At 38.2% G+C, this 13,855-nt stretch overlaps 1 protein-coding gene across 1 annotated transcript in view; it reads left to right on the top strand.

Annotated features, from left to right (window-relative positions):
- The window catches only part of LOC115417141 (fibrillin-1-like), a 94,984-nt gene that overhangs the window by 42,011 nt on the left and 39,118 nt on the right, over positions 1-13,855 (top strand). The window contains 7 exon segments of the mRNA XM_030131148.1: positions 763-834; positions 926-1,051; positions 1,549-1,671; positions 4,498-4,623; positions 6,539-6,655; positions 6,780-6,905; positions 9,653-9,772. Coding sequence (XP_029987008.1) covers positions 763-834; positions 926-1,051; positions 1,549-1,671; positions 4,498-4,623; positions 6,539-6,655; positions 6,780-6,905; positions 9,653-9,772 — 810 coding nt within the window.

Here is a 13,855-nt window from a genome sequence, read left to right as displayed (position 1 = left end):
CCTAGAGGGCCCACCCTCTAGGTGGTAAAAGTACTCACATTCTGTACTTAAGTACAAGTACAGCTACTCAAGTGAAAAAATACTCTTGTAAAAGTAGAAGTACTGATTCAACTCCTTTACTTAAGTAAAAGTAAAAAGTACAGCTTCTCAATTGTAATAAAATACAAAAGTAAAAAAAAAAAAAAAATGCATTTTTTTTGCCACGAATGAAATAATACTTATTTAACCAGACAAAATCAAAAAAGTTTCCGTTTTCTAATTCCACAGTGAATGGTACTGCACCGGGTCTGGTATCCGACAGGTAACCTGCAAAAACATGTGGGGACGGGTAATAAATAAATAAATAAAATAAATATAAGAATTTTCATGGGTATGGGCATGGATAAAATTAAACAAAATGCAGGCGGGTAGAGGGCAAGGAAGTGAAAAAATAGAAGAAGATTCATGGATGAAAATAATTTGCAGGACATTTAATGATGATGATTAATTCAGATGTGCCTAATTAATCAGTGGTCACAACAAGAAGTAACTGTAGAAAAAGTAACGAGCCTATTCTGAGAATGTAAGGAGTATAAAGTACAGATATTTATGCAGCAATGTAGGGAGTAAAACTAAAAAGTTGCCAGAAAAATAAATACTCAGGTAAAGTACAAATACCTAAAAAATCTACTTAAGTATAGTAATGAAGTACTTATACTCCATTACTTCCTACCTCTGAGTGTGACTGACAGAATGAGTTTTTTCTGTGTTCCACCCGTTCAGATGAATTTGCCATCCTGTGTGGCAGTGAGAGACCAGGGTATTACATCGATATCACCACTGGACGAGTGATTGGTAAGATTTACCCATGAACACTTCAGGTTTGATGTGATCAGAGAGGATTGTATTGTCCTCGTCCTCAGCTTTTGTGCTGCTCTTCTTCTAGATATTGATGAGTGCAGGGAAATCCCAGGAGTGTGTGAGAACGGAGTGTGTATCAACATGATCGGCAGCTTCAGGTGTGAGTGTCCCATCGGCTTCATCTACAACGACAAACTACTGATATGTGAAGGTAAGACGTCAACTCCACCACCGATAATGTGAGGCCTTGTCATTTTATGAACTAAACCACTTTAAACCAGTTAAACCCTTTAGAGTTCACTCACAGAAATACTCTGAAATTCTAAATTCCAACCTTAGTGAGTTATTGGAGGAAAGAAATAGAAAAAAAAAAATTCAAAATGTTTTACTGTTATGTAGAAAGTCAAGGTTAATTAACATGTAAGGTGAGAGGAGCATGTATTTTAGAACATTAGTCCCCCGTGCGTGCTGGTCCAGACCCCTTCCACGTCCACATGAACCCTTTGAACATCAGTCCTTACATCAGTACCATTAGTACAAGAAGTGGACCTTACAGACCCTGGAGACCACATTGGACCTGAGAGTTTTGACTCACTGTCCTCACTGGAACTTCTGCTTTCACTGTCTTGTAATGCATGTGGAAATGACCAAAAACAGTCACTTGCCCGATAACAGGTTTTAACAAGGGAATGTTTTCGTCTTCTGCAGATATTGATGAATGCCAGAATGGGCCGGTGTGTCAGCAGAATGCAGCCTGTCTGAACATGCCGGGAAGTTACCGCTGCGAGTGCAAGTCCGGATATCGCTTCACACCCACTGGACAGTGTCTGGGTAGGTTTTAGGACTGATGTCTATGTGGTTTGTACCCTAAAGCCAAAAACAGTCAGCAGTCAGACTATTTCAGTTCTGATGCCAATACCAATGCTGGGGCCTTGGTTATCTGTCAATACCAGATAACGATCTGATCAAGGTTCTAATAGTTTGGTATTTTTCATTGTAGTTTAGTTTTATTTAGTTTTGACTTTTTTTCTCTAATTCAGTTAGTTTTAATTAGTTTTTAGAGCAGGTTTGCTAGTTTTTATTAGTTTTCGTTATTTTCTAAATGCTTAGTTTTAGTATTAATTTTAGTTTTGTCGTATCTTTTTTTTCTTCGTCGTATTCAAACAAATCCCAGACAGGCTGACAAGCAGCAGACACTCTGCTGCTTTCTCCCAACTTTAATCTCCAGTTTTCCAGGTAGCGTGGGGACCAGAAGACAACTGGAAACCACAAGTAACCACAAGTGATGGCCTGTTAAATATCATATGGTGCCTCTAGCTAAAATAGCTCGAGCAAAATAAATCGATTTCGTATCAATCCAACATTGACAAAGATGAAAACGAAGGGAATTTTATCCATAATTTTTATCCGTTTTAGTTAGTTTTGTAAACACACAATACAGTTTCAGTTAGTTATCGTTTTTTCTTTTAATTATAGTTTTTATTTATTCAGTTTACGAAAATGTTTTTTCAATTCTAGTTTCCATCATTTCGTTAGTTTTCGTTAACGATAATAACCTTGGTCATTACTCAGAAATAGGGTTGAAGATGGACCTGTGGAGTTGAATTAATGAAGAATTCAGACCCAAGCAGAGCATTTACAGTTTATGTAGACCACAGGGAAATGTTGGAAAATGAAGAATAGCATTTAAAAAAAGCAGAATATCACTCCTTTAATTTAAGCGATTTCAGGAAATGTTTTTATTTTGAAGTCTGTTGACACAGGAAGTACCTTCAGATTGTGTTGACAAAAGAAAAAAAAACCTTTCGGTGTGGGGGCCGCCCAACAGTCTGAGAAACACTGGTGTAAGTTAATATGGAAGATCAAAGCCCCAGAGGCTGCACCATGACAGCTGAGGAGTTCTTCAGGGTGGGCTTGTTATTAGGGAGGAGGGAATGTGGAGCATGTGTTGAGCTGTTGAACATGTGCAAGTCAAACATGCCACTGTCATTCTGGACCGTCTGCACTGATAAGACAACATCCTGTTTTCCTTCCTGACTTTCTTGCAAGTCGTATCAACAAACTCAGACTGGATTTATTCACATATGAGTTCATCAGAACACTAATCACAGCTGTATTTATGTGTCTGATTTTTACAGCACGTGAAGAAGAGTTTTTTTAAAACAAGGTCCAATATGTAATAAGTAGGGCTGTGTATTGGCAAGAATCTGGCGATACGATACAAATCACAATACTAGGATCACAATACGATAATTCACAATACTGTTAGAAAGGCCATTTTTTTTGTTTGAATCTTTTTTTAAACTGATTATTTCCTGGAAGAATTGAATTACACCAAAAATATGTACAAATACTAAACACATTTTTATTTGATCACAGCAGGATCTAATGTTATATCACAAAATGTTCCTGTGTTCAAACTGAAATTCTGTTTTACAGACATTACAGTTTAAGATCCTGTTCAAATGTTCATATTGTACTAGTTCAGAATTAACATCAGAACATTATTTTAGTTCAATCCCAACAAAGGAACTAACAAAAAATTATCCACTAGCTCAAAAAATTATCCAGTAAAAGAAAAATAACAAAACAGAACAGCCCAAAAATTATCCATCATAAGAAAAAAAAAACATCATCCACCTTTTCAATTAAGGGGGCGCTGTTTACCCGAAAGGTCTCTTGCTTTAAAATTAAGGCCACCACAAAAAATAAAAGCACAGGCTGAAAATTTTTTAGATAATTTTTTGGGCTAGTGGATCATTTTTTGGGCTGTTCTCTTTTTTTTCTTACAGTGGACAATTTTTTGGGCTGTTGCACCTCTGGGCCACCGTACATTACAGTTTAAGATCCCGTTCAAATGTTCATATTCTATTAGTTCAGAACTAACATCAGAACATTATTTTAGGTCAATCCCAACAAAGGAACTAACATTATTTAACAAGAAAAGCACCCCCCCCCGATCACCACCAAAATGTAATAATTTCTTCCTTGTCTCAGTATCTACATTTCCTGAAAATTTCATGAAAATCCATCCATAACTTTTTGAGTTATCTTGTTAACAAACAAACACGCACGCACTTTCACAAGCAAAGTGATCACAATACCTCCTAACAAAAGAGTGTTAAATAATAATAAATAAAATATAACAAAAAAGAAAAACAAAAATGAACCTCCATAATATCTGCATTTGAATAAATACCTAAAAATATCGATACAGTACTTGTTAATATCGATGCAGTATTGTTAAATGAAATATTGCGATATATTGCAGAACTGATATTTTCTTGCGCCCCTAGTAATAAGTCTATTTTATTCAATAAAAATTATATTCTGAATGTCCATTTTGTCTTACAACTAAAGATGAAATACAGAATTTTAAACTCTTTACCATATTTTTAGAATAACTATGTCAGTCAGTGATAATGAACATCAAACAGCACAGTTACAGTTTTTCTGTTGGTTTATGAAAGGCTTCTTTAAAGGAGTGATATTTTGCTTTTTTTTTTTTTAAATGGAATTCTTCATTTTCGAACCTCTCCCTGTGGTCCACTATAAGTGACCGGACTAACATATGAAAGACGCAAATCAGAGGTAAAAGAACCCATTGAACTGATGCTGATGTGACTTTTGTTTTTGCTGTTTCTTTTCCTTTTTCAGACCGTAATGAATGTGTAGAGAACCCTAGCGTTTGTAATCCTGGTCAGTGCATCGACACGTTGGGAAGTTTCCGCTGCATCTGCCCCAACGGCTTCAAAACCACCCGGGACCAGTCCATGTGTGTCGGTACGTTCAGTTGGATTCTATCAGTTCTTGTCATCTATTGTCATCAAATTGTCTTATCTGATTTAACTCTTGGTAGGTCACTCATAGAAGTAATCTGACAATTAAAATTTCAACCTCATTGTGTTATTAGAGAACCTAACAAGAATGTATTACTTCTGTGAAATTTATAAAAAAAAAGTTAATGTTATGTAGAAAAATCAAGTTTAATGAAGTTACTGTATTTGGTTCCTTACTCTCACACTGCAAAAAAGGCCTGTACAAAAATAAGAAATTTATTTATTTAGAACATGCAAAGAAACAAAATAAAACAAAACAAAGCAAATTAAGACAAAAACAAAACAACATTTAAATGAACAGAATCTATCTTCAAGCACATACAAGTCTGAATATTGCATGGTCGAAAAGGAGTAGGAAGAAGTAGAAACTTATTTAATCCAACCGCTCAGTGCTTTTACACCTTTATCACTAACTTAATACAAGAATCAAACAAGACTGTTTTCCTAATTTTAGCATCGAACCACAACAAATACATAATGCAGTAACTGAATTATACACAACAAAATGTTCATGGCAGTACAGTCACACAAACAGACTCAACAATTCAACAGTTTTCGTCACTAATTACAGCAGATTTATCAATACATCATCCATAAACAAACAGGCCTCATTGTCAAAAAATAAATAAAAAATTAAACTCATTATTGGGTAAAAATGTCTTATTTCAAGTAAAATTATCTGCCAGTGCAGGAAGAAAATTGCACTTAATATTATCTGAGGATTATAGAATGATAAAATTCTTATTTTAAGCAGAAAATACTTGTTTCAAGTCTTCATAGTAAGATTTTTTTTTTTTTTTTTTGCACCTTGTTTTCTTCAATTTCTTGTTCATTTTAATGCCTGGTACAACTAAAGGTCCATTTGTTTGGACAAATATAATGATACCAACAAAAATAGCTCATAGTAGTTTAATTTCTGAGCTGATATCTATCCATTTTTAATGTTTTCTTGATAAAATCCAAAATCACTTCAGTTCTAAGTGATTTTCAGAAGTAACATCATTCCCTACAGTAGTTCCATTACTTCATGGAACCAAACAAAGCACAGGTGGACCTTTCAGACCCTGGAGACCACATTAGACCTTTTAGACCCTGGAGACCACATTGGACCTGACAGACCCTGGAGACCGCATTGGACCTTACAGACCCTGGAGACCGCATTGGACCTTACAGACCCTGGAGACCACATTGGACCTGACAGACCCTGGAGACCGCATTGGACCTTACAGACCCTGGAGACCGCATTGGACCTTACAGACCCTGGAGACCACATTGGACCTTTCAGACCCTGGAGACCACATTGGACCTGACAGACCCTGGAGACCACATTGGACCTGACAGACCCTGGAGACCGCATTGGACCTTACAGACCCTGGAGACCGCATTGGACCTTACAGACCCTGGAGACCACATTGGACCTGACAGACCCTGGAGACCACATTGGACCTGACAGACCCTGGAGACCGCATTGAACCTTACAGACCCTGGAGACCGCATTGGACCTTACAGACCCTGGAGACCACATTGGACCTTACAGACCCTGGAGACCACATTGGACCTGACAGACCCTGGAGACCACATTGGACCTGACAGACCCTGGAGACCGCATTGGACCTTACAGACCCTGGAGACCGCATTGGACCTTACAGACCCTGGAGACCGCATTGGACCGCATTGGACCTTACAGACCCTGGAGACCGCATTGGACCTTACAGACCCTGGAGACCGCATTGGACGTCAGATTACTGACTCACTGTCCTGACTGGAACTTTCACTGTCACTGTTTTATAATGCATGCAGAAATGACCAAAAACAGTCACTTGTCCGATAAAGGGTTAATCCTGTGATGCTGGTTTCAGACACGGATGAGTGTGAGCGACAACCCTGCGGTAACGGCACCTGTAAGAACACCGTGGGCTCCTACAACTGTCTGTGCTACCCCGGCTTCCAGAACTCACACAACAGCGACTGCATAGGTACGTGTGCATGAACCTACGGAAACCTGTGGAAAAACCACATCAAGGGCCGGATCTGCTAAAGGTTTGCGTATATTAAATCAGTGTTTGAAATGTGGTGCACTGCTGTGTTTGTGTTCCTCAGACGTGGACGAGTGCTCAACCCAAAGAGGCCTGTGTCGAAACGGCCAGTGTGTGAACACGGTGGGCGCCTTCCTCTGCGTGTGTCATGACGGATACGAACTCTCCCTGGATGGAAGGCTGTGTGTAGGTGAGTCTGGATTAAAATGAAGGATTTAATGTTAAATCAATCAGAGTGCAGGTATTAGAATGGAAAAATAAAACACACTAATTAAAGGCAGCTGTAAACAAATGAAAAGTTATTTTAAAAGCTTCAGATATTTACTTGTTTTGTTCAACTACATTGTTACCTCCGCCAGGAGGTTTTGTGATCACTTTGCTTTGTGTTTTTGTTTGTTTGTTTGCGTGTTTGTTTGTTTGTTTGTTTGTTAGCAACTTTAGGGGAAAACTATTCCACCCATCTTTACCAAATTGTACCCACAGATAGGCCTAGGCCCTGGGACCAACCCATTAAATTTTGGGCCAAGTAGGCCAAAGTTCAAGGTCACAGCAAAGTCACAAAATCTACAATTTGCCTATCTGTCATCATTGAGCAATTTTCGAAAATTCATAAAAAAATTCAAAACAACTCCGATTAGCCTCCAATTTGATCCACCCGTAGCTTATAACAATATCTTGTATCTGGCACAAAATTGTCCACGTCCACTGTGGAATGTGGACTCTGTGGACATTTCAATTTAACATTGAAAATCCCATTTACCACACATTTTTCATTATAACTCAACAAATATTGATTGGAATTTAATATACAGTGAGGAAAGAAAAAAAAACCTGAACTTTTCTGAATGACTTCAATGAGTAACAAACCTGGTTTGCTTGTCTTCCGGACGTACTGTGACAGAAAATCGCCATTTCTATCAGTTTCCTCGAGCCAGGACCACTTGAACTTATTTTTGATTCCTGCCTCACACTTCAGTTCGTCCCCACGCTGAAGGACAATGAATTCTGACATGATTTCACAGAATATTTAGACCAAATACATTGGCGGTAAAACACTCAAAGCAAATCCACCATCTTGTCTCCAGAGGCCTGAAACGGACCAGGTGTCATCAACAGACCAATCAGTGCTGTCGATACAAGTTTGGCCTTGTAAACAAACATCTCATTGGTCGAGACGAATGGAGAAGAAAGCAATATGGCCGCACCCATGAGACGGACCCAAATAAACATAATTTACACTTTTCAGAGCGATTTATGCGTAATTTTCCAGCTGAAATGTTGCCAAACCAGACGGAAATGATCTGGACACATTTAATTTACCGGAACATGTGGTCAGTTTTCAGGAAAAAACGGATTTCCAGCAAAAATCGGAACACTTTAATCACTGAATATAATGTGACATACACATGACTGGTACCAAGGTTCAACTTTTTCTGCTGTATGGAACAACCTTGAAACTGTTTAATTTAAAAAGAAATAGTCGATCCACACATGCACACCGTTCGAGGTGCTTGGCAGAGGTTTGCGTTCTCTGAACACTTGTTGCTCATAAAGTTGGAATGAAATATTTTTATCTCTTCTCATGAAATGATTGTGAAGCTGTGATTGATTCTTGATAGAAAAAGTGCCACTGGGATTCAGTATATAATCATAAAACCTGGCCAAAAGTGATTACTGATGTGTAGAAACAGGAATAAAAAGAGGAATGTGTCTGAAAACAAAATCATTCCAACTTTATGGACATCAGTGTATTTGTGGGCGGAGCCTCAGTTAATTAAATAAAGAACGTGGAGCTAAAGTTTTACTCCATTTGCACCAAGTATTACAGACTTTACAAAAGAAAAACATACATTTATGTAATAAGAAATTGTGTGATTATTGTATCACACGTAAAAACAAAGATAACGTTTATTTGATTAAAAGATTTGAAACTTTAATTGTCTTTTGACAATAATTTTCCATCATGGACGGTGGGTGGAGGTGTGGCTGTGATGATACAACATCAACTATTAGCTTTTTTCTCATATCCATGTAAAACACAGGTGTCAAACATGCGGCCCGGGGGCCAAATCCGGCCAGCCAAAGGGTCCAATGCGGCCCACAGGATGGATTTGCAAAGTGCAAAAATTCCACAGTCAAGGCTGTGGAACTCATTTTAGTTCCGGTTCCACATACAGACCAATATGATCTACAGTCAAATAATAACAGCAGAATAACCGACAAAAAAGAATGACTCCAGATTTTCTTCTCACTTTGATGTGAAAGAAATAATATTACATTTTGTCTGTAAACAATGACAACTTGAAATTTTTGTCTTTGTTTTAGTGCAAAAAATAACATTAAATGATGAAAATATTTACATTTACAAACTATCCTGTAACAATAAAATGTGAATAACCTGAACAAATATGAACAACCTGAAATGTCTAAAGAAAATTCAGCACAATTTGAACTATTTTCTTCCTGTTCCTCAGTGTTTAGTGTCTTTGTAGATCTGATCCATAATGCACATGGAGAAATGATAAGTTGAGGCAGGATATTGTTAAAATTGCACTGATTTTTCTTAAGAAATTTCAGTTTTTTCAGGTTATTCACATCTTTTATGTTTGAATAGTTTATAAAAGTAAGTATTTTCATGATTTAATGGGGTTTTTTGCACTAAAACAAAGACAAATATTTGTAGTTGTCATTATTTATAGGTTATTCTGTTATTATTTTACTGGTTCGGTCTACTGCAGATCAAATCGGGCTGAATGTGGAACCTGAGAGAAAATGAGTTTGAGAGCCCTGACATAGGTCATCATTTGTAGTAATATTTAGAACAGGAGGAGGAGAGGCCTTGATGACAGTCCATGTCCTCTGACAGTTCTGACAGTTTTCAGTTTTAACACTGGACAGTACTTGTTAACCACTTTTTTTTGCATTTTTTTTCCTCAGATATCAATGAATGTGCCGTTAATCCAGGAACGTGTGGAGCAGGAACGTGTCTGAATCTGGATGGTTCGTACAGGTGCATCTGCCCGCCGGGCTACTTCCTCCATGAGGAAACCTGTGAAGGTATGGTGGCATAAAACCAGTCCTCTTACTGGCATTAGTCCCTTTTCCATTGGACACTGGGGCACTGATAAGAGGGGGTAAACATGACAAATTCGTGGGACCCAGCGTTTGTGGGGGGCCCATAGAGCAGAGGAGGGGGTCCAGTGGATACAGGCTAGAAGTTGTGAAAATTTCATGTAAGATCCACTGAATAAGAGAGGCATAGAAGTCAGGAGTCAGACGTTGAAAGTATGTTAAGTTTCAGTTTCATTTTCATGCTAGTGTAAGTGACATTATGTATGGACCACACCAAGGTTATTAACATTAATGAAAACTAACGAAATGACGAATACTAGAATTGAAAAAACATTTTTGTTAATTGAAATAAATAAAAAGTATAATTAAAAGAAAAAACGATAACTAACTGAAACTGTATTGCGTGCTTACAAAACTAACTAAAACTTATAAAAATTATGGATAAAATTCACTTCGTTTTCATCTTTGTCAATGTCGGATTGATATGAAATTGATTTATTTCGATCTAGCAATTGTAGCTAGCGACACCATACAACACTTGACGGTCCGTCACTTGTGGTTTCCAGTCGTCTTCTGGTCCCCACTCTACCTGGAAAACTGGAGACTAAAGTTGGGAGAAAGCAGCAGAGTCCTGTCTGGGATTTATTTGAATACGACAGAGAAGAAGAGAAAAGATACGACAAAATAAAATTAATACTAAAACTAAACTAAAACTAAGCATTTACAAAAAAAATAAAACTAATGAAAAACTAGCAAACCTGCTCTAAAAAAGAATTAAAACTAACTGAAATAGAGAAAAAAAAGTCAAAACTAAATAAAACTAAACTATAATGCAAAATCCAAAACTATTAGAACCTATATTTATTTATTTATTTATTTATTTATTTATTATTATTTTTTTATAAAATTCACTTAGTTTTAATACGTTTTTAGAGCAGGTTTGCTAGTTTTTATTCGTTTTCATTTTTTTCTAAATGCTTAGTTTTACTTTTGTTTTAGAATTAATTTTAGTTTTGTCGTATCTTTTCTCTTCTTCTCCGTCATATTCAAATAAATCCCAGACAGGACTCTGCTGCTTTCTCCCAACTTTAGTCACCATTAGGGATGTAAACAGTTAATCGACTAACGATTAATTGTCTGTAAGAATTTGCTCGATTAAGTTATTAATTGTCAGTTAATTGCCCTTTTCCTCCTGTCCACACTTGTTTGAAGGCTGCTAGTTTGTCCGCACTGCAACGCTGCGGCTGGGATAGCTGGTCATTGAACCGGATCATGGCGTTGATGAGTTAGAATGTCTGTATGGACATATGGAGGAAGCAACGAAAAACGTACCAAAGCTTTTATTAAAGCTCTCAAATCCAAAATCCTAAAGGATCCAACCAAATCCATGAGAAAAATGGCAATTGAACTTGAGGTAGACAACAAGACTGTTAGAAATGCAGTAAAATATGATTTGACGTTAAATCTTACACAAGTACGCCAAAAACACTTGTTGACAACAAGTGTTTTGGTTTGATTTGGATTTGAGAGCTTTAATAAAAGCTTTGGTACGTTTTTTGTTGCTTCCTCCACTTCCAGACATTCTGGTAATAGTTTTGCTCATAGTCATTCTCTTCTTTACATTATAAACAGTCTTTATGGACACTCCAACTATTTTTGAAATCTCCTTTGGTGTGACGAGTGCATTCAGCAAATCACACACTCTTTGACGTTTGCTTACCTGATTACTCAAATGGGCAAAAGTTTCTGAAAAGGTATGGATAATAGTGTTAGATATGATTATGACATCAATATATGTTTGGTTTCAAAACAATTCACGTAATGCCTGCTGAGAAAAAACAACTAAATGTTCATTGTAAATTTTGCTTCCCCACCCTGTATATATATAATTGTAGAACAAATACATTTTTTACACAGTGACTCCAGTCAATAATCAGTACAGTGAAAGTAATAAAACCTCTGTACGCCACACTTATACTGTGCTCACACATATAAACGACATCTCAGACCAGCTCGACTCCTTTGAACAAGGATAGAATGAAGCACTCGTTGCCTCGCCCTGGTTGTCGGCCGCCGGCTGATTTCTAACGCCCCTCTGCTCTGTTTCACACGTGGGAGTGGGCCCGAGCCAGGACCCTCGGATTGTTTATACAGCGGGGCTGATGAAGAGATATTCGGCAGACTTCGACACATTCCTCTGTTCTTGGAAGTGAGAGGAAAAGTCATGAATTCTCAGCGTCGGTAACTGCAGCAGCTGGTCGTCGTGATCGACAAACACGTGACGGGAAGAATTCCACATAATACATCTTTATCCTCGTACCTATTACTGAGATTCCAGTGCGGTTTATCACATTTGGATAAACCATGACGTACTGGGATGACTTCATCCCTTCATGACAATAGCTCTAGACAGACTTCATGCCAATTAATCACTGCAGGGTGGATTTGTGATGGTACTTATCAGGAATGCATTTTACATTGAATTGTTTACACGGATTCTTTTGTAGATAGTTTTGTTCCCATGACGGAATGATATGGTGAAAAAGTCATACTGAGCCTCATGCAAAAACATTCCTGTATTCCTTCTCTTTTTTTTTTTTTAGAAGCACTCACCGCACTTTTCTAAAAGAAGGCGTGTTCATCATTGCATTTAAAAGGCAATATGTGTGAAAGGGCTTAATACGAGGGCGATCTGAAGAAACCTTGGTCACCAAACGGTTAACGTCAAGGCCAAGACAGACGGATGTTTTCATTCACCAAAAGACAAACTATATTCTATTATGGAGGTCAAAGGTCAAGGCGGTTTGGACACCAAAAAACATAATTTTGACCATAACTCCTATGAAGTGAGAGAACTGTAACCCTGTGATTAATCTGATTAAACAGCCGAAACGTTTGACAGCACTAATTCTATGATGTTGTTTGTGTTTTGACTTTATTTGCTGGGCTGTTGCTTAAAAAGTACAAACTAGTTAATCTAAACTCAAAGGGCCTGATTTACTAAAGGTGTAAAAACATGCGCAAACTTGACTGTGCACGCAAAAACATTTTGAAGCTTATCTACTAACAGGGCGCACCGAGATTTGCGCCTCTCAAATGGGCAAATAGCTCACGCAACCCATTTAGCGTGTTTGCCCTGATGAATATGCAATATGGGCGTTTCTGCCAGAACACGTAAAATTATTGGGAGGAGTAAATGAAATATTTATTTAGCAATGTGATTTACCAAACCTGAAACTGATTGCGGTGGCTGATTTTGCATCTAAATTTAGTGTGTCTGAAAGGCAGGTTTTAACTTTGCACAAAACTGGCTACAGTAGTTGTGGCGAAGACGAGGCATAGGCACAACCAAAGGCAACGCAGAGAACCAATCTGTTCTGATCACATCAACATTTTTGGATTGATGGAAGAAAAAAAATAATAATAATTTGAGACATATGGCCCCCCACTTTATGGGCTTGCCCCCCATGCCCAGTTCCAGCAGTGGCACACCACCATTAGACCAGGACCGACTCCTGAGAGATGTCTGTCTGTCTGTCTGTCTGTCTGTCTCTCCCTCTCCCTCCCCCTCCCCCTCCCCCTCCCCCTCCCCCTCCCTCTCCTTCCCACCATGTGCATGCAAGGGAGACCAAACGGGACGGGTTCTAGTGCAGCACAACACACACAGACACACACAAACAGTGCTGTCCACGGTGCTGTGACTGGGCTCCTGAACCACCTATATAAGCACTGATGTGGAGGGTCTTCTCTCATGCCCACGGACTTAAATGTTTTCATTCTCCATACAGAGCGACATAAAGAGAGAAGGTTTTTATTTCACTAATAACACACTTCACCACTGATAAACAACAACAGAGAAATGCCCATTCACCCCTCTGTGTGGAAAAAGAGCAACTTCATATTTATGAGTGCTGGCATATCCCACAGCAGTTTATACAGTGCACTGTCTCCATGACGACAACCAATAGCGCACGCAAAATCCTCATTTAATTAGGGCGGTCTCCAAGACTTTGCGCCTGTTGTCATTTGCGCAGGCAATCTTAGTTGATCACCCCTGACATGCAAATC

The sequence above is a fragment of the Sphaeramia orbicularis genome, chromosome 3 (genome assembly GCF_902148855.1).
Source record: "Sphaeramia orbicularis chromosome 3, fSphaOr1.1, whole genome shotgun sequence".
Lineage (NCBI taxonomy): Eukaryota > Metazoa > Chordata > Actinopteri > Kurtiformes > Apogonidae > Sphaeramia > Sphaeramia orbicularis.
This window is presented reverse-complemented; position numbering and strand designations above follow the sequence as displayed.